The sequence below is a fragment of the Gossypium hirsutum genome, chromosome D11, assembly GCF_007990345.1.
Source record: "Gossypium hirsutum isolate 1008001.06 chromosome D11, Gossypium_hirsutum_v2.1, whole genome shotgun sequence".
In the NCBI taxonomy this organism is placed as follows: domain Eukaryota; kingdom Viridiplantae; phylum Streptophyta; class Magnoliopsida; order Malvales; family Malvaceae; genus Gossypium; species Gossypium hirsutum.
The window spans coordinates 4,294,543-4,313,892 of record NC_053447.1 but is presented as its reverse complement, the minus strand read 5'-3'; the positions used below and the strand labels follow the sequence as shown (position 1 = coordinate 4,313,892).

Below are 19,350 nucleotides of genomic sequence, written 5' to 3'. Positions count from 1 at the left end.
TAACAGAATCGCATGCGACATAAACGTAATTTGCGGCCGCAAAACTAGGGATCAAAGAGTTGATATATAAAATATGGTTGAAGTTAATTTATACTCCAGATTTAAGGCCAATGAGAAATAGATCAGCTGTTGCATTGCTATCCTCTACCTAGCTAATTGCAGAGCTGCTGTTACATCTGACCACGACCGTCTTTAGTCCCTGCTGTCATGCTTCTGCATGCCATCAAATATTGGCCATATCTCAGCTCACAATACCGTTCCAATTCCAATATTTCTACATAAACCAGCCAACCAATTTCCTTTGGAGTCCCATATGGCGAGGGATCGAATTTGAATTATAAATTTTTAAGAGCTGAAAATATAATTTTGTCATTGTGTTAATGTAAAATTTTAATATTTGTTTAGGGGCTAAATTATAAATTTTCATTTTTAAAGAGGTTATAATCAAATTTTATATTTAAGGAAGAGTCTAATTACAATTTTATCATTGAATCAACTTAAAACTTCACACTCTTTTAAAAAACTAACTGAACAAATTTTCATTTTAGAGAAACCGGTGTTTACTTGCTGTTTTTGACTCCGCCTCTATCCAAAAAGTGAAGAGCCTTGCCAATCGGTGGTCTTAACTACTCATTTTGTATTCACTTTTACCCACCCAACATCCGGAGACAACCAACAAATTACCCGACTAATACCTTTTCTTATACTGTAGAATGGATGTTTTGTGCGAGTAAAGCTCTATGTAACCACATTGTACACCACACACATTTTCATCAATAAAAAATAAACCTGTTGCCACGCATCCAAACATTCCAGCATATCACCCCAAATAAAATATTCCGAGAGGTTATACCATCCCTCCATAAAAGGCTCATCAAGAAGGTTACTACAAAGCCAATAAGATAGTGCTTGACAATAAAACTTGGTATTACTTTCTTGTGAAATCAATTTTAGCCGAAGTCACTGAATAATCTTTCTGCACGCATATGGTTGTCTCTGTTAAATTTTTTGCAAAATTTTCTCAACCTTTGTCAGAAAATGATTACACATTGATTTAATCTACTCGAAATTTTTTATAATATCCTATCAATTATCTCTAGCTTCTCAATTATATTTGAATTCAAACAGACATTATTTTTAATTTTACTGAAATTAGTTTTATAAATTCTTATATTAATTTTTTTTCTTTCATTAACTATTTTATTGTTTACATATTTTTAATCTAACCAACAACCGCCAATAATAATGATTGCCGTTGAAAGAACTATTATTTTATAGTTATTAATTATTCATTACATTTGTTCCTTTACCTCTGGAACTTATACATATATTATCATGTTTGAAATAAATAATTTCAAAATTACTTCATTTGACGTTTCTGAATTTTATTTTATTATTTTAGCCAAAAGTATATTAGAGTTTAATAAATCATGAAATAAGCATGCAAAAGAATCAAAATATAAAAAAAATGAAAATGATTTTTTTATATTAATCCTATTAAATTCAAAAAGTGGTTGAATTGTACTTAAGTGTATAAATTGAACTTGTGAGAATAAATAAAGATGTCAACTAATACAAATTAAAGATGTAGTACACCTACCCTAAATACACTTAAACTTTTAGGGCATATTCATAATTTGTATATTTTGATAAAAGCATCATGGAGGTCCTTGTATTAGGAATTAAATTGTATTTTATTCTTTCTACTCCAAACATGAATAAATTAATCCATGTACATTAGAATATCAAAGAACAAACTAATCCTTTTGTTAAAATTTTCCTTCATTTCTGTCCTTGTTCATCTGCATAATGCACATGCGGCATGTCACATGTTATTGTTTGATTATTCCATCAACCACGCATGTTTTTAACAGTAAAAATGGAAGAAAGTTTTAACAGAAAGTACTAATTTGCTCTTTAATCTAATGTATAGGGACTAGTTTGCCCATTTCATGAATAGAGAGGGTAAAATGCAATTGAACTCCTAGTATAGGGACTTCCATGATACTTTTATCCACTATTTTATTTTTTATTGTATTTTGATATATTATTCAAATATTCATCTAAAAAATTAAAAATTATGATTAAATACCAACAAGTGTGGATGTAATGATAAGTCAGAGAATAGTCTCGTGGGTTTGATCCTATAGAATTTGACCCATTTTCTTATTAAGCGAGGGGAACAAAATAAATCAGATTGATTTTTCGATCAAAAACACTATGTGAAATCTTCTATTTTTCCTTTCCCTGTCCCTATCTCTATCTTATAAGTACATCATTTGAATCAAGAGAGAGGATTCGAACATCGAGCATACATTATTGGGAGAATCTAAATTAAAACTAAAAAAATTAAATGAATTTACCTTTTTTTCATTGACAAAAAAAAAAGTTATTTTTTACAATCACGCTTCCCCTATCCGCACACAAATTTCAAATGATGATAAATAGTACAAAAGATTTATCTTTTTCATGAACTTGAATTAACAACGACTACGAAACTGAAGCTTTTGTTGACGATGATGAATTGTTCTTATTGCGACAGTACTGGAAGCTATTCTCTTCCATTCTTTCGACCATGAAATGGGCAAGCATATCATTGCGTTCCACCATGTTTTCCCTACACAAAAACTCATCCCCTGACATCTGTTCCACATCTCTGTAATAATCATGGACGAAAACATGTGTTTTAAGGCTGCCCCCTTTCTTGCTCCTCGCTAACACGCCGGCGGTGAAGATCGGTTGCATTCTGCCGGGACTTTCTGGTCCGTTGCCTCTCGGCCCATCGATTAATATCACATCCCAATCCACTTCGTAAACGTGGTTCGGCAAATCGTTGATTCCGAGCTTACAATCTGAGAACAACAGGTTTTGGACCGGCCGACATTCGTTGTGGATTTGTTCTTTGGCGGACGCTATGAGCTCCTTTGTTTCATTCATCTTGGTCGTGTATTGGACGTCGAAGACATCGATTTCGGGATGTATCTCTTCGAAATAAGCGGCGTAGTATCGGTTTTCTTCGATGAAAACCGTGCGGCCGTTGTGGTTCAGTGATTTCCAGAGAAGGGTTTCTGGAGTTAGCCCGAAAACAAGGAAATTACACGGCGAGGAGCTTTTCCGGAGCACATCGGAGATCGGCTTCAGCTCGGAATATGACATGTGGAAGCTGTCGTTGGATTTCGAAGCATAATGGAGAAGGGTGTTGACAACGGTGGTCGGCAATGGCGCAGCATCACCAACACCACCGCCTGTCACGGCTATGATCCCGGCGGCAGTTGGTTTACCAGTAGTCGACTCTCGGGTGTATACAAGAGTGAGAAGAAAAGCTATGGTGAAGAAGGAAATGAAAGCAAGAAGCCATAATTTGTTAGAACTTCCTTGTTTTTGGATATAGGGATGAAGGAGGATTAGCTTAGTATTGCTGTTATTGTTCTTCATTTTCTAATGAACTTTCACCTGTGAAAAGAAAAAAAGCAAGACTTTTTTCAAATCTATTTCAAAGGTAATCAATGAGAAATGTTTGATTTAAACAAAGATATACACAACATGCAGTGACATCTCGGACAACCTAATAATAATATTCTAGAAACCAAACTTAACTTTAAAGGCCATTTTTTTCTTTTAAAGTTGGTGGTTTTGTTTCCATGCAATTCTAATTGGTTAGGTATACGTTGATTTTTATCATATGGGTAATAATTTATATTAGAACGAGGTATCAATAAAATAGGATTACGTCATTAAATTTGAAAGGTAACCGAATGTTAATAAATCATATTAGAAAGATTAAATTAAGTTGGAGAAAATAGTAGATATAGATGAATGTATAATAATAGTAGATATAGATGAATGGGTCATGGGAAGAACTTGGAAATCATTTATTATATTGAAGAATGGTGAAATAAGGTGGTTGGAGCAGGGGGTAGTGGGAAGGGAGGGGGACTTAATTGTAGTGACCTAATAACTAATTACAAGCCAAATGTCGCTTTTACTTAATTTAATTTTCACGAAATTATTTTTAAATATGATATTTATAGGATTTCTTAAATAATTAGCTACCAATGGAAGTTGACAATTCACCTGCTTGAGATTCCAAACATGGCCTTAAGATAGTGTTAAATATGCATGATTGAAATTTTGCTTTGGAAAGGTTCTGCCGTCTAACAAACAGATTATATATTCTGGTTTTCAATAATTATTTAGATTGAAAATTTTCAGACTTGTTAAAGAAGCTAGCCTCAAATTTCTAAATTTAATTTGATTTGTTTATTATCAAATTATGATTATATTGAAGATAAATAATATTAGGTAATAAATATATTTATAAATAAATAAATAAGATTTTAGTTGTATGGCATAATAGAGATGTTAAAAAATATATTATGTCTTCGATTTAATTCGTATTATGTGTATTATATATGAAAATAAACTGTGTTGGTGTCTAACAGCATCAATATTTTGGGTTAATTTAGAAATACTTCTAAAGAGTGTTTAGGACAAAAATATTCTTAAGCAAGTTATTTTTTTTTCAAAGCAAAAAAAAAAAAAAACACTAGCAAAATGAAAATCATAACTAGGTAAGAAAAGTCAGATGTTTGAAGTGCATTAGTTAGCTTAAGAAGATGGGGCAGATGGAACGGCATTTTCGAAAAGGTATAGTGAAGATATCATAAAAAAGAAAATAAACATTAATGAAATATAGTATAATAACAAATAAGAAAAACCTTTAGATTTGGGATTAAATCTAAGTCGGAAATATTTAATTTTTACATAATTGCGTATATTCGTTGGAATTTAGGTCACTTAATTGCTTACGATCGATGGAACATTATGAAGAGGTTGAAGATCAATTCATTGCTCATTAAAATTTAAAGTTAGCTGAAAATGTTGCCAATGGTGTTGCTGACATCCACCAAGCATCAAGGCTTTTTCCACGACAACCAATGTAGACCTCCTTGGGGACTGATTTCGAAGCTGTCTCAACTCTCACCAGCTACTACCTTGAAGATTCTTGATTCGGCATCAGAGTCTAAGGCTGTGTTCTTCATTGCTTAAGAAACGAGCTTTTACTTGGAAAAGTGCTTTTCTTTGAAAAGCAATGAAGAACAACCTTCGTTTGCTAGCAAATTCTCAGAAGTTGAGAAGTGTTTTTGGCCAGATGGAGAAGTAAAAAATTTTAGCTTTTCAGCCAAAAAGTACTTTTGGGCTGGTTCATTTACTTTTTTAGCCACACACGAACCCCCTTCTTTGCTCTCTGCTCTCTACTGGTTCTTTGCCCTCATCTCTGCCCTCTGCTGGTTCTTTGTTCCTCTGCCCTCTTCCGGTGAGTTTGCGGCAGACCGAAGAGAGTTACCAATTGCAGTTGGCGCTGGCTTTGCGGGTTTCTTCGCTGGTTGCTTCTGCTGCTGATTCCAACTTCTTGGATTTCAATTCTGACGTTAACACCAACAGAGTTTCCTCATCCTCATCCTCTTCTTCTTCTTCACCACATCATGTGTCTCATCGATTCTGGGTATCACTTCATTTTTTCTGTTTCTTTGAGTTTACTCCTTTTTGTCCTTGAATTATTGGTTAGTAAAGGGTTTTATGCTTTATGGTTGATGATTGAATTTATGTTACTAATTTTTCCATGATTATGAGGATAATGTTTGTGTCGTATACATTAAATATTGGGTTTTCTATCTATAATCTTTCTGCAATTTCATTTGGCCATTTTGTTCAAGTTTTCATGTTTATAATTTTTTGGAATTAAAAATCTGAGTGACCATGTCCTTCATAGTTTTTGTGATGTTTATCTCTTGTTGGTTGAACAATGTGTTTATATTTAGAATATTTCTATGAAACCATATTCTTTGTAATGGTAATAAAAACATTTTTCGTCAAGTTTAAGCAGGCAAATAGTATTTTATGTAGGAAAAAGTAGTTCTGGATTATTTTTCTTGGTGGTTGATGAATTTTACATCCCAATGACTGGAGAAGTTTAGAAAACAAGTTTAATGATTCATATGAAGAATTTCTAAGGTACTCTGAGTTCCTTTGGTTCAGGTAAATGGCATTCTGTTTATATTCTTATAATTGTTGTTTTCTGCATTCCAAGTTGTTCCTACTTTACAAGGCATAGGAATTGGGACAATAATAGCTAAAAAAATTGTAAGGTTTGTTACTCCTATGTTTCTACTAATTCTGAAACTTTTAACTGAAGTAGTTGTGTTATCAAATTTTCCCTCGACATATATGCCTGCTCCATGTAAGCATGCAACTGTAATATTGTCTTGGTGTTAAACAAGAGCAAGTGCTTGCATGCATACCTGCTTCTTCTAGAAATGAGTATCATGTCACCTGCTTCAGAATCATAATTCTTATAATTGAATAGCAGGTAAATTCTATTTGTTCTAGCATTTATTCAAGTTTAGCTGTCTAATATAAAATAAATGCCTCAGGAGTCCGAGTCAGGAACTGCACAATGGAGATCACATTAGCTTGTTAAGTCCTTATTCTTAACCTGCAGTTTGTGAAATGTATACTGGTAGTTACTGAACTTATATATAGGAATTTAACATTTTTGTTCTTACCTTTGCTTCCAGAATGCTCACAAGTAGAGATATTTATGACATAGCTGCTCTTTGTTCCAGAAAGGAGAGGTAATTCTTGTCATTGTGCTGAAATGTCATAACCTATATGTTGTCCTCAGTAAGTCTATTTCACATCCCCCTGGTTTTATTGGTTTTACCAGTATGCTGCCTCTCTTTCTTGCTTTGAAACGTGTTGCAAAGTCCTTCTAACAAAGGTTGGTCAGGTGTATTACAATTGCCTGGCATCTTTCTGATTGGTTTTTATGATATCTGGCTCAATGGCTTTCTTCTGCTACCTTCACACCAAATCTAAAAGGGCCTTAAATTATTAGATAGGTGCTTCCATTCGTTCATTGAACTGCGTAGTTTATCTCATTCAATAAACATCATCATATAGACTAGTTGCAAACAAGTTATGTAGAAACTTGAGATAATCAAGGGAAAGGGGGTTGTCAAGGTTTGAATCCTCGACTTAGTGTCAACCAAAACTTGAAAGCAACATAAGTCATTTCTCAGTTGCTACTACACCAGTGGCTTGGTTACATGGAAAGTTGGGATTGAAATATTTATATATATATAACATACATATATATGAGGTTACTTTGGCAGGGTCATTGATGAAATGATTGGTATTAATTGTTCTTGAAAAGCATGATATGTATAGCTTATTTCAGGTTCTTCTTCAAAGCATGTGGATTCAGAGATGATATCTTGGGCTCTGCTATGATGATGTATAGTAGGACAGTTTCAAGTACTTGTTTTGAAGGTGAGCGGATGGTTAAACAAGCTGGTCGAAAACTGTTGTTAGTTCCATCACTCCAATTGCAGTTAGCATATTCCAAGACAACTACCACAAAGTTGAACCGCATCAAACATATGGATTTAGAAAGGCCGAGAAATTACTTCTGTTGTGTATTCAAGCTTCAGTTTCTTTTTTATCTTAAAAGATTGCCCTCTTATATTTATTGGCTTCATTTGTAATGTAGCAATAAAAAAGAAGCTTTGGAGGGATATGGAATGAAGCTTCAATCATTGCACAACATACTGATAGTAATCATATATTGTATTAAGAACTGTAATATATGCTACCTGGACTCTTGTTTTACTGCAAATTACATGTTTCGGCATATATTTGGAATAGGTATGGGGATATAGTCTTTTAAATATATGAAAAATATTAAGCATGACTATGTTAGATGTGGTACTCTTATCTGATAATACAAATGTGTTAAAAGCATTAATTAAAAATTAAAAATAATTTTTAAAATAATACAATTATGTCAATATTTAATTACAAATATTTAATTATTATATTTAAATATAGTTTATAATTCTAATTAAATTTAATAAATAATTAATATTAATTACTTAGAAATATTTAAAATATTAACAATAAGTTATAATAAATTATTTTTTATATTTTTGCTAAAATATCATAATATTAACTAATTTGAACATTATTTAAATATCTGTTTGTTACTTTATAAACTCATGTCTAAAATGGACATTTTATTTCTCAAAAGCATTTTTGACAGCAATAACAAACACTCAAATTTTTCAAAAGCACTTCTCAAAAGTACTTTTCCACAGCACTTTTCAAAAATACTTTTCAAAAGTAATGAAAAATTGGCCCTAAGTAAACCTAACTTGTGGCTTGTGGGAGTAAAACTTTCCTTCTTTCATAGAATTTGAACGAGTCTAAAAATTTTCAACCTAAATAATTATTGAAAATTCTGGAGGTTTTGGAAGGTGGAAATTAACTTATTTAAAGACCAACCAATAGCAACTAGTTTTCTGCTAAAATTTGATTATGATACTGATGCTGGAAAACTTAGTATGTAATGGATTGTGTAGGCTACTGCTTGTTCAATTGAAACTAGTCATTTGTATTCATTTTTAAAATTACAAAATAATCCAAGTTTATACCATGACTCGCAAAAGAGGTTTAATATTAAAACTCCTATCCTTACTTCCGCTAGTAGGGCCACCGTCAACATGGTCATGATTATAATCACAGTTCTCTGGCTCTGGGCGAGGAAGGGAAGGGAGGGGCCAGTCGCTAACATGCACAGTGACCTTGCGTCACAATGGAGTTTGGGGTTATCAAACTTAATATTAAATTTTCAGTACTAAATTTTATTAGTATTAAATTTATGTCAATAAAAAATAAATACTGAATATATTTATTTTTTGTACGCATATTGAATATATTTATATTGTTATGTATCTTGATTTTTAAAAATTATTTAATTCATAACTTTAATCTTAAATATAATATTTTAGATTATTAGAATACTATGAATATTTTAATTTTTAAAAATAAAAATTGCTTATTTCAAATGTAACATTTTAAAAAATAAAATTAACTGAACATTTTCAACATAAAGTGATAATTATAAATTTATTTATGGAACACTTTAAAACAATTTTCGAGAAATGACTTATCAAAAAAATTTTAAATTTTTAAAAAATTGAATATTTTCTAATAAAATCAATTTTTAAATTCCTTTTAGATATAAATTTTTAAAAACTATTTTTAATGATACAAACATAGTGTAATTTATATTTGTTAAAGAAAAATTATCAAAGCATTGCATTAGAGAACCAAAATTTACCTTACAGTGACTATATTATTTTATACATGCCTAGTAATAAATAACATGGATGGTGACATATTTGAGCTTGAAAGGATAAATGAAATTAAGAAGGATATAAATAAATAATCTGTTTATATTATTAAAATATTTACATTTATATTATAAATTTTTTATTAAATATTTATAAATCATATAACTTGTTTATTTATTTATTTATTTAATATAACAAAGTGCATACTAAATTTACACAAGTGACACTTTCTCATTTTTTATATTTATATTTATATTTTAATTATTCATTAAATTTGTTTTTTTAATAAAATCAAATTATAGATATATCATTAAAATTTTAAATTAAAATAATTCAAAATAATTTATCGTTTAAAAAAATTTAATTTTTTTCAAATACTTCTAAAAAGTTAAAAAAGAAAGAGAATATAATAATATAAAGAAAATTTTACAAGTAAATATTTTTAATTAGTTAATTAAAAAATTAATAGTGTTTAAATAATATCAGAATGAAATATTAGATTTTATAAGATTTCAGAATTCTAAAAAAATTAAAATATGACAATGTTTAAAAATTTTATTAAAATGCTCTAAATTTTTATACAAAATTTTAAAAAATAAAAATACTACTAAAATAAAAAATTAAATATTATTTAAATTTTAAATATTTATATGTATTTTAATTTTTTTATAAACACTATTAATGATTTTAAAAATAAAAATTAATAATATTTAAAAACATTATTAAAAATAAAAAAATTATATGAAATTTAAAAAATCTAAATCCTAAGTCAATCTATAAAAATATATTTTCTCTAAAAAATAAATAAAATATATTTGAAATGAAGTTTAAATATTTTTAACAATAATATTTTTTAAAAATTATATCTACTAGTTACATATTTTTTAATTTCCCCTAACATATTATTATTTGCAACTTGGTACATTAAAGAATTGAAGATTTATGAGTAGTTAGCCTTTTTACAAAAAGAACTATACGTAGAGCAATGCAGAATTATTGAATAGTATTATATCATTTATTCAAGTATTTATTTATAATATAAAATAGTTGTATCCTTGTATATTATATTCAAGTATCTATTTTGCATCTTTCATTATAATATGACTTATTAATTTTAATATTTTTTTATAGAATAATATGTGTTGATACACAATATTAATGGAAGTAGAGAAGAGTAGAGGGGATGGTGGTGGTCGGTTCACCCATCCTAGGGTCAATAGTTAGACAAGTAGAAGGATTCAAGATGAATGCTTAAGGTATTAAGATTTTAGGAAAAGAGATAATCCCCCTACAATGTTGATACTTTAATTATTTCTAGGAAAATTAGGACTCTTATCCGATATACTACTTAGTGGGCCTGTATAGTCTAATGGAGAGTCCAACTGAGTCCAAAATGAAGTAGCGTTATAACAATAATTCCCTCTGATTGAGAGGTTTTTGATTATTTTTTATATATTAATAATAGTGTTAATTAAGCTGGTTCACAATTTAATTTTTTTATCATTTATAAAATATATATTTAACATGCTATTATTAATTAATTTCTAACAATTTGTTTCATTATTTGTTGAATTTTATTTTCAAACAATTTTAAATACGGATATAATTTTTAGATAATAAAACTTTTTAAACTCTAAAAGCAAAATTAATTTTTTGGGGGTTGGAAATAGAGGCTTAATCGAGCCTAAACTCTTTCTTGTTCCAGTGTAGTCTCGAGAACGCTGGGAGGTTGATAAAAAACGCATAAGCCACTTGTTGTAACCCTTCCAAGTCTCGTCATTAAATCGGCAGTCCTATTCTGTTCACGGCTTATATGTTTGGAAGTTAATTGCCAATTCCTGCTGTACATCACCTGGATTTGTCGTAGTTCGGACAGTCTATTCCTTGAAGCATAGCCACTGCAAATAAACTGGATCAGAGGAGCATTGTCTCTCTCCACCTCCATCTTCCGGTAACCCTTGTCCCAAGCCAATGCCAATCTAAGTCCCTCAAGAAGCGCAGAAGCCTCTGCCTGAAAAACGGTGGTAAACCCCAATCCTGTCACAGAACCAAAGAATCCAATCACCATTTGTGTCCCTTAGCAACCCCTTCGATAGCTGAGTTTCCTGCTACTAAATTAACAAAGCCATCCGAATTTAACTTAATCCAATCCGATCTAGGAGGTCTCCAACACTTGTTGTGATCAGAATAAAAAGTAGTCCACTGCATCTTAGTCGAACGCTTCTTGCCCATTTTCCCTTCCAACGCCACATCGATTACAATGGCTCTCTTTCATCCCAAGCCCGAATCTGTAATGGATCTCTGAGAAAAAGCCAAAGGCATTGCCTGACTCTTTGGGGTACCTGACATTTCCATACTAACTCCAAAAACCGCATCTGTCTCTCCCCATTCAACACCCGCAGTAACCTTTTTAAGTGTCCCAAGTAGATAACAAACCCTTATCAGTCCAAGTCCATGCAATTCTTTCATTCCCTGCCTTATCTGAGGGTGGTAAAATACCATCAATGCTTGAAAAAATGTTCCGAGGTAGAATCATTTCTAACTATTGCAATTTTAAATATTTATTAATTCTAAATTCATTAACTAAACATCTCAACTCAATATCTATTGGAATAAATTTTATATTTGTTTAAAGATTCAAATCTTAGCACGCAAATTGGTTATCCTATTTCAATTTACAACAATCAAAATAAAGCAAATGAAAGCAATATTCGTAGTGCCTATTTTAATCACTGTTTTTGCATCGTTTAAATTCACCGGAAAGCTTGTAGCTTACTATAGCAAATCAAGGGCAGTGGAGATTTTGAAACCTTAACAAGCGAAAATTCAGGTATAAATGAATCAGACTGCGAAATTTCACGCGCGTAAAAGAGAACTCTCCCTAACATGTTTTGCTTCTAAAGCAGTTTCTGGAATTGGTATTACTACGTTCGGTAAAGTTGACAACAAATAGGCATCGAAACATTAACAAGAAACAGATACAAATTTTAAAATTTTAGAAATTGCTCGGTAATTCGTAGAAGTGAAATTAGCAAAAGAATTCTCACGAAACAAACAATAAAGGAAAGCAAGGAAAAGTGAATGGATAAGGTTACAAACCGAAACGGAATTGACGGTGCTAGCGGCCACCACGGAAGCGGATGACCTGCAAGAACCAGCGCCGGCGTGAAAGTGAATTAGAGAAGTAGGAGGCGGTGGACGGGGCGAAAGGTGAGCTGGCAAGTCATGCGGTGGAGGTGGAAGTGGCGCGTAGGCGCGTAGGCGCGTCAAGGAGAAGGAGTCCGTACGGAGAACTAAATCCCTTCTTAATCCGTCTTTTTTGGTGAGGGAATGTCGGGACATATTAAATATGCATATTTTTTATTTTTAAGTGTTTTATATAAACTAATAAAATTTTAAATTACATGTTTTCTAAAAATAAAAATAAAAGTTTTTTAAATTACATGTTGAAATAATGTAACAATGTAAATTTATTGGAAAAATAATTTTTAAAAAAAGTCTCGCCAAAATATTTACCTTTGATTTTGTTTCTTAAAAAAGTTTTCTTTCTTAAATTAGAGTATAATTCTTGAACAAAATTCCATGTAAGAAATTCTTTTATAATATAAAAGGTTACTTATGAGAAAAAAAATAAAGAACTAGGTTTTTTTGGGTATTATAATCTACAGAAATCAATACGAAACATTCTCTTAATTTGATTCACAACGATACTAACCTACTAAATAAATAGTATAAATAAATTTGTCAAAAAAAATCTCAAAATTATTCATCACCAAATATATTCAATTACCACATTTTAAATAATTTATTGAACTGAAACTGAATGATTCAAATAAGTTGCAATAAAATTTTAATTTCTTGAAATTGTTTTCGATCCAATTTTTTTTATCAAAAACTAATAATTAATTTTAATTATAGACAAAAGAATCTCCTCGCGTTTACCCAAAAAGGGAAAAAAAAGGTGTCAAAGCGCCTCACATGGGAACTAAATCAGAAAGGGACCCATAAAGGGATAATAAAATAATCAACGGTCAGGATCTCATCAAACAAATAAAATAATAATAAAATTAGGGTTAGACAGTTGTAGGCCCCACCTACTTTCCTTTAGTATATAATCTCCCTGTCTCTTACCATTCCTGTGCGGTGCCGTTCGTGCTGCCCAAAAGCTAAAAATAAAATTTCTTTTTAACAAAAACGTTGTATTTTCTCTTCTTTTTCTTCCTTTTTATTTTTTTTTAAGAAAACCAGCATTATTTTCCGTTTTATATTCATTTTATTTTTGTCCAAAAAATTTTAAAAGGAAATTAAAAAACTTGTTCAGGTTTTTTCGTGTTATTGTTTTATCGTCGTCCTTCACAGTCAGTTTTTGAAGAAAAACCTCGGAAGAAAAAAAAAACCCAAAAAAGAGCGAAAGGAAACGGACGGAGGTAATGGCGGAGGTTCAAGTGCAAGCTGAGGTGGCTCCGGTGGCTGCGGCGTCGTCGCCGCCGCCACAGCAGCAGCAGGTTGTGAACGGGGTGGCGAGTAATAATGGTGTTAGTGTGACTACGTCGTTGTATGTCGGGGATCTTGATCTGAGTGTAACCGAATCTCATCTTTACGATTTGTTTAGCCCACTGGGAGCGGTGGTTTCGCTTAGGGTTTGCAAAGACTCGAGGACCCGCCGCTCTCTTGGTTATGGTTACGTTAATTACAGCAACACACATGAAGGTTACCTTTGCATTTCGTTACGATTTGGTTTATTTCTCTGTTTGTTTGTTTCATATTTCGTTGCTTTTATTATTATAATAATAAGAATAGAAGCAATATTATGTGACACGTCACTGAAAATGAATGAATCATTAAAATTTATGGATATTGTTTACAAAAGCTTATATGAATGTTATTGTACCAAAACAAATGGTTTTTTGCTTCGTTATTATTCATTGAAATGGATTTAGAGTTATAAAACATGGTGCAAGATGATGAATGCTTTATTTAGTTTTAACTTTTAAGTTATATGTATTGCGGACAATCTTCTGTTGAAGCACTGCCTTGGGGAAACGAAATGTGTTAGTTTTAGGTACTAGTGGCTATTGTATTTTGGAGTATGGTTCGATTGTGTTTGATAGAATTTAGAAAAAGGATGAATTAAACTGAAAATTGGAAATTAGTAGGTCTATTGTCCCTCACATCCCCCCCCCAAACTTGTCTTGCTGTTTCGGCCCGGCTAAGTTGGAAGAGATTTAAGATCGATTATATATGGTTGGCAGAAATTCGGTTCTGACATAGCACAAGAGAGCGTTTTGCTTGATAGTGAGACTTACCCTCAAATTTGAAACCGAACAAGCTGTTAGAACTGATAGCCATTCAATTGGTTACTATGTTGTAAACCTTGTTCTGTGTTACAATATCAATCTGCATATGTTTTCTTAGTAGTTAATGATTAGCTGATGACCGCAGAGCAATAGTCTTATCTCTTTTATCATTGTGATGAGTATAAGGTGTTGTGGGAGGAGAACTGAATATGTATTGGTTCTCGACTTGTTTCTTCCTGATTGCTTGTGGCTTCATTACTCATCCTTGCTTACTTTGCAATTCTTTCTGACAATCCTGTGTGCTGAACAATCAATTTTCTACTTCTAGTCCTTTTAATCTGCATGGACCTAATGGAAATATATATATTTAATTCACCACAAGAACATCCATGTTAGCTGATACCTTTCCGTGTGTCTTATTGCTCATGACAGCTGCACGGGCGTTGGAGGTACTGAATTTCACTCTTCTCAATGGCAAGCCAATTAGGGTAATGTATTCTAACAGGGATCCTACTGTCCGAAGAACTGGGGCAGGAAATATTTTTATCAAGGTACTTCTGTTCTCCAATGTCTCTGATGATATTTTCTTGAACCCTGTTATATCAGATGCTTAACTTTCTTTTATCTTCTGATTGATTCTGATTCTTTATCTTTTTTTCTTGAAAGAATTTGGACAAGACAATTGACAACAAAGCTCTGCATGACACATTCTCTACGTTTGGGTATATTCTATCTTGCAAGATAGCTACTGATAATACTGGCCAGTCAAAAGGATATGGGTTTGTGCAATTTGATAATGAGGAGTCTGCCAAAAATGCAATTGATAAGCTCAATGGTATGCTACTTAATGAGAAACAAGTTTTTGTTGGGCCCTTCCTTCGTAAACAAGAAAGAGAGTCATCCATGGGCAAGGCAAAGTTTAACAACGTCTATGTAAAGAATCTATCGGAGTCAACAACTGATGAGGATTTAAAGAATGTATTTAGTGAACATGGACCTATAACTAGTGCTGTGATTATGAGAGATGCGGATGGAAAGTCAAAATGTTTTGGATTTGTCAACTTTGAGAATCCTGAAGATGCAGCTCGTTCTGTTGATTCTCTCAATGGAAAGAAGTTTGATGACAAAGAATGGTTTGTTGGGAAGGCTCAGAAGAAATCTGAAAGAGAGATGGAACTGAAAGGGCAGTATGAGCAGACCTTAAAGGAAACAGCAGACAAATTTGCAGGACTGAATTTATATGTTAAAAACCTGGATGATAGCATCAATGATGATAAGCTTAGGGAATTGTTCTCAGAGTTTGGTACAGTCACTTCGTGCAAGGTTTGTAACATGGTTCAATATTAGTAAATTCCGTTTTGTCAATTTGCATCATAAAAACTTATGCATGATATATGCTTCCTTTTCTTTCCCTCTCTTTCTCCCCCTCTATCGGGCTTAACAGGTTATGCTTGACCCTAATGGCATAAGTAGAGGCTCAGGCTTTGTTGCCTTTTCAACTGCTGAAGAAGCATCTCAAGCTGTAAGATATTTCTGTTCCCATTTTCCCAAGTTCTTTAATAGATTTTATCTTTTCTTTTCCTATTGTTCGTAACATTTGTTCTGTGTTTTAGCTCATGGAGATGAATGGTAAAATGGTAGTTAGCAAACCACTTTATGTTGCAGTTGCTCAGAGGAAAGAAGAAAGGAGAGCTAGATTGCAGGTATTCGATTTAGTAGTTTCTTTCTTAAACTATTGTGTCTAGGTGGCATACACATGTATTACCAGTGAAAATGACAAAAAGGTCATTGAGCCGATTACTCTTTGTTGTGTATAGATTTTTATGTTTTATACTGGATGCGGAGTTAAAACCAGCATAGTAAGGAATAAGAATGGTAAATATATATGATAATATTATGTTTATGCACAGGAACAGTTTTCTCAAATGCGTCCTGGAGCAATGGGACCTACTGTTGGCCAAATGTATCCTCCTGGCGCTCCACATTTTGGACAGCAACTCTTCTATGGTCAAGGCCCTCCTGCTATGATTTCACCCCAAGTAATACAACTTGATTATGTTGATTAGTTCTTAACTCTGTTGATTTTTCAGTTTTTTGGTGCGTCTCAAAATTTTCCTGCCTGTTCATATGTGATGATTGTTTGAATATATTTATCACCGGAGGCACTTCAATTGTTTATTCTTTCACTTCTCTTATTTTTGGGTGACAATTTATAATTCATCTCTGATTTTGTTGAGATTAGTTCGTAACTTCTGCCGTCATTTTTATTGTGTTATAGTGTGACTACTCTGTGCTGCTTGATATTCAATGACAATTCATGCTATCCTTTTGTGGTATGTTTTTGGATGCTATAAACTAATTAATTTTCTGTAATTTTATAACAGCCTGGATTTGGATATCAGCAGCAACTAGTTCCTGGGATGATGCCAAACTTTTTCATGCCAATGCTTCAGCCTGGGCAGCAAAATCAGCGCCAAGGAGGCAGACGATCCGGAGGGGGCCCAATGCAACAAACACATCAACCACTTCCCTTCATGCAGCCACAGGTCGAAGGGTTTTCCTTTTACAACTGCAATTGAACGTACCTTACTCATTTTGCCTGTATTTTTTACTCCAACATTTATGTACTGATACTGCCTGCAGATGATTCCTAAGGGCCATGGCTATCGTTATCCCCCAGGTCGCAACATGCCCGATGTTCCTGGACGTGTGCTTCCTGTTCCTTACAATGTAGGAGGAATGCCATTCCGAGATGCTGCATTTTCACAACCCATGGCAACTGGAGCTCTCGCTTCTGCTCTTGCAAACGCAACAACTGTACAGCAGAGGACGGTAAGTGCTAATCTTTATTGCATTAATGCATCGATAATATTACTTTTTTATTCATAATCAACTACCAGTGATAAAATAGCATGGTAATGTTTATTTCAACATTTTTCGGGTGCAGTTGTTGGGAGAAAATCTGTACCCACTTGTAGACCAGCTGGAGCATGATAATGCTGCCAAGGTGACGGGCATGCTTCTAGAGATGGACCAGACTGAGGTTTTACACTTGCTAGAATCACCAGAAGCTTTGAAAGCAAAAGTTGCAGAGGCCATGGAAGTTCTAAGGAATATTGGCCCTAAACCACAGCAAGCCAATAGTGCAACTGATCGGCTAACCTCATTGTCTCTAAATGAGAACCTTGTCTCTTGAGTTTAATATACATCTGTTGCATACCCATCAACTATTTGATCCTTGAAATAAGTTTGTGGATTTGTTTTTGTCCCATTGGGAGTTGCTTCACTGGATTTTCTTGGTCTTGGCTTTAGTTAATCAATTTGCATGGTTCTTAAATTTCTCTAGTCTTATTATCTATGTTACTCCAATTTTGGCACAAGCTAAATTTCAAGATTTCAATTAAGAATTTGTAAAGAATCATATTTCAAGACTGTATTTTGATATGCATTGGATAAAAAATTTAAAATATAAAGAATCAGGCAGCCTTTGAGAAGGGGAGATCAGCCAACTTCTCTCTTCTCCAAAGCCCTTTTTTGAATTGAATCCAATGAGATATAAACTGAAAAATGAACCCAAGAAAACCAAGAGAAGATTGGCCCTAAATATAGAGAAAATTAATGAGGCCCCAATTTAATGTTTTATATAGCAGGCCCAAGTTTGCGTCCATCTGCGCTATGACGATGTGGCTTTTTTTTATTCGTAAGTGGGTTCTCCTAAGATCAGTTTCTTAGGAGATGAAACTAAAACTAAATTAGCCGACTTGCAAAGATGAAACTAAAACTATTGGTAAGGGATATATTTATTAACTCTTTTTCAAGAGATTTGGGGACGGAGCTGTTCTTGGGCTGGATTGATAGAAGGAGCTAGATGATAAAAGACCAATTATGAAGGCGTTAGTGTCATGGGACTAGATCTATTGTTTCATAATCCGTGCGACTTTAGGCGATTCTTTCACTTCGAATAGGCTTAAGTCAACCTAACTCTCGCAACATTCCTACAAGGCAACAAAATATAGCTCGAAATAACAGAATAGCTACAAAAAAACAATGCACACAAGGTGTTTAAGTAAATACTCTCAATATTACTCTCTATTTATAGTTGAGCCCCCTGAAACTGACAATATAGATTGAGTTACATTGACGGATGAGATCGAAGCCTACCTATAATTAAGGGATTTACACAATCTCCAAGATTACAAATCAAATCTTATCAAACTACATATCTTCTAAGAATATTTTCCCTAATGTTTCATTGGGCCACCATGGCTTCAAGTAGATGAGTTTCGTCACTTATTCTTCAAATCCAACCAGTTCAAGTGAGTCAAATGAATCTCAATTAATAAGTCATGAGACGCTCTTAATACTTGGTCATGGGATCTGATCACGACCCGATAATAATACTTGTATTTCAAGACACCCTTCGAAATAACAAATAGACGTGATGGAGCGACTCTTGCAAAGTAGTAGTAACGTTCAACAGTATTTATATAAAGGCCTTTTGGTTGTTCCGAGGCTATCGATTGTACAAGAGTGTACGAGATTAAGGGTGAGTTTGGATGGGCGGTGCGTTTACCTGCGGTTAGTGTAAAAACAGCAGTGACGTTTGTTGCAGGCCCATTTACTCGGTGGCCCACTACCCGTTACAAGCCCAAATGACATTACAGGCCCAATAAGCCCAACTGGCCCCAAAACCCAGTCAGACTAGGGCAGAAACCCTAGCCCCTGTTGTGCCGTACCTGCTCCTGGCCGCCTCACCTGCCCTCTGTTCACAGCCGTCCCATAGCCATCTCTCCTCCACCTGCTCCCATCACCTCCTTGAACACCTGCAAACATGACGGAAGCAGCAACAGAAACAGAAA

The 19,350-nt window shown here is 33.1% G+C and overlaps 4 protein-coding genes across 8 annotated transcripts; 2 read left to right on the top strand and 2 right to left on the bottom strand.

Annotated features, from left to right (window-relative positions):
• Window positions 1-2,349: 2,349 nt before the first annotated feature.
• On the bottom strand, window positions 2,350-3,587 carry LOC121223654 (protein IRX15-LIKE). Its single transcript, XM_041105593.1, has one exon. It carries the CDS (start codon window positions 3,433-3,435, stop codon window positions 2,491-2,493), a length of 945 nt encoding a protein of 314 aa, XP_040961527.1. The 5' UTR covers window positions 3,436-3,587; the 3' UTR covers window positions 2,350-2,490.
• A 936-nt stretch (window positions 3,588-4,523) lies between these two features.
• LOC107903982 (uncharacterized) lies at window positions 4,524-7,706 on the top strand. Of its 4 annotated transcripts, XM_041105591.1 has the most exons (5): window positions 4,524-4,647; window positions 4,793-5,506; window positions 6,435-6,476; window positions 6,579-6,635; window positions 7,241-7,706. In XM_041105591.1, the coding sequence occupies exons 2-5, from the start codon at window positions 5,487-5,489 to the stop codon at window positions 7,545-7,547; spliced, it is 426 nt and encodes a 141-aa protein (XP_040961525.1). In that variant the 5' UTR covers window positions 4,524-4,647; window positions 4,793-5,486; the 3' UTR covers window positions 7,548-7,706. The 4 variants fall into 4 exon arrangements, 2 of the variants coding, with proteins under 2 accessions (XP_040961525.1, XP_040961526.1); XM_041105592.1 differs by lacking the exon at window positions 6,435-6,476 and having other exon boundaries at window positions 4,525-4,647; XR_005920946.1 differs by lacking the exon at window positions 4,524-4,647 and having other exon boundaries at window positions 4,668-5,506; window positions 6,435-6,520; window positions 6,627-7,706.
• Window positions 7,707-11,465: 3,759 nt separating this feature from the next.
• On the bottom strand, window positions 11,466-12,539 carry LOC121223653 (uncharacterized). Its single transcript, XM_041105590.1, has 2 exons — window positions 12,294-12,539; window positions 11,466-11,675 (listed from the first exon to the last, which is right to left on the bottom strand). The coding sequence occupies exons 1-2, from the start codon at window positions 12,534-12,536 to the stop codon at window positions 11,466-11,468; spliced, it is 453 nt and encodes a 150-aa protein (XP_040961524.1). The 5' UTR covers window positions 12,537-12,539.
• A 792-nt stretch (window positions 12,540-13,331) lies between these two features.
• Window positions 13,332-17,828, top strand: LOC107924305 (polyadenylate-binding protein 2). Of its 2 annotated transcripts, none has more exons than XM_016854673.2 (9): window positions 13,332-13,904; window positions 14,924-15,042; window positions 15,158-15,814; window positions 15,936-16,013; window positions 16,105-16,194; window positions 16,408-16,530; window positions 16,876-17,037; window positions 17,135-17,323; window positions 17,439-17,828. In XM_016854673.2, the coding sequence occupies exons 1-9, from the start codon at window positions 13,625-13,627 to the stop codon at window positions 17,685-17,687; spliced, it is 1,947 nt and encodes a 648-aa protein (XP_016710162.2). In that variant the 5' UTR covers window positions 13,332-13,624; the 3' UTR covers window positions 17,688-17,828. The 2 variants fall into 2 exon arrangements, with proteins under 2 accessions (XP_016710162.2, XP_016710161.2); XM_016854672.2 differs by having other exon boundaries at window positions 16,402-16,530.
• Window positions 17,829-19,350: the final 1,522 nt, after the last annotated feature.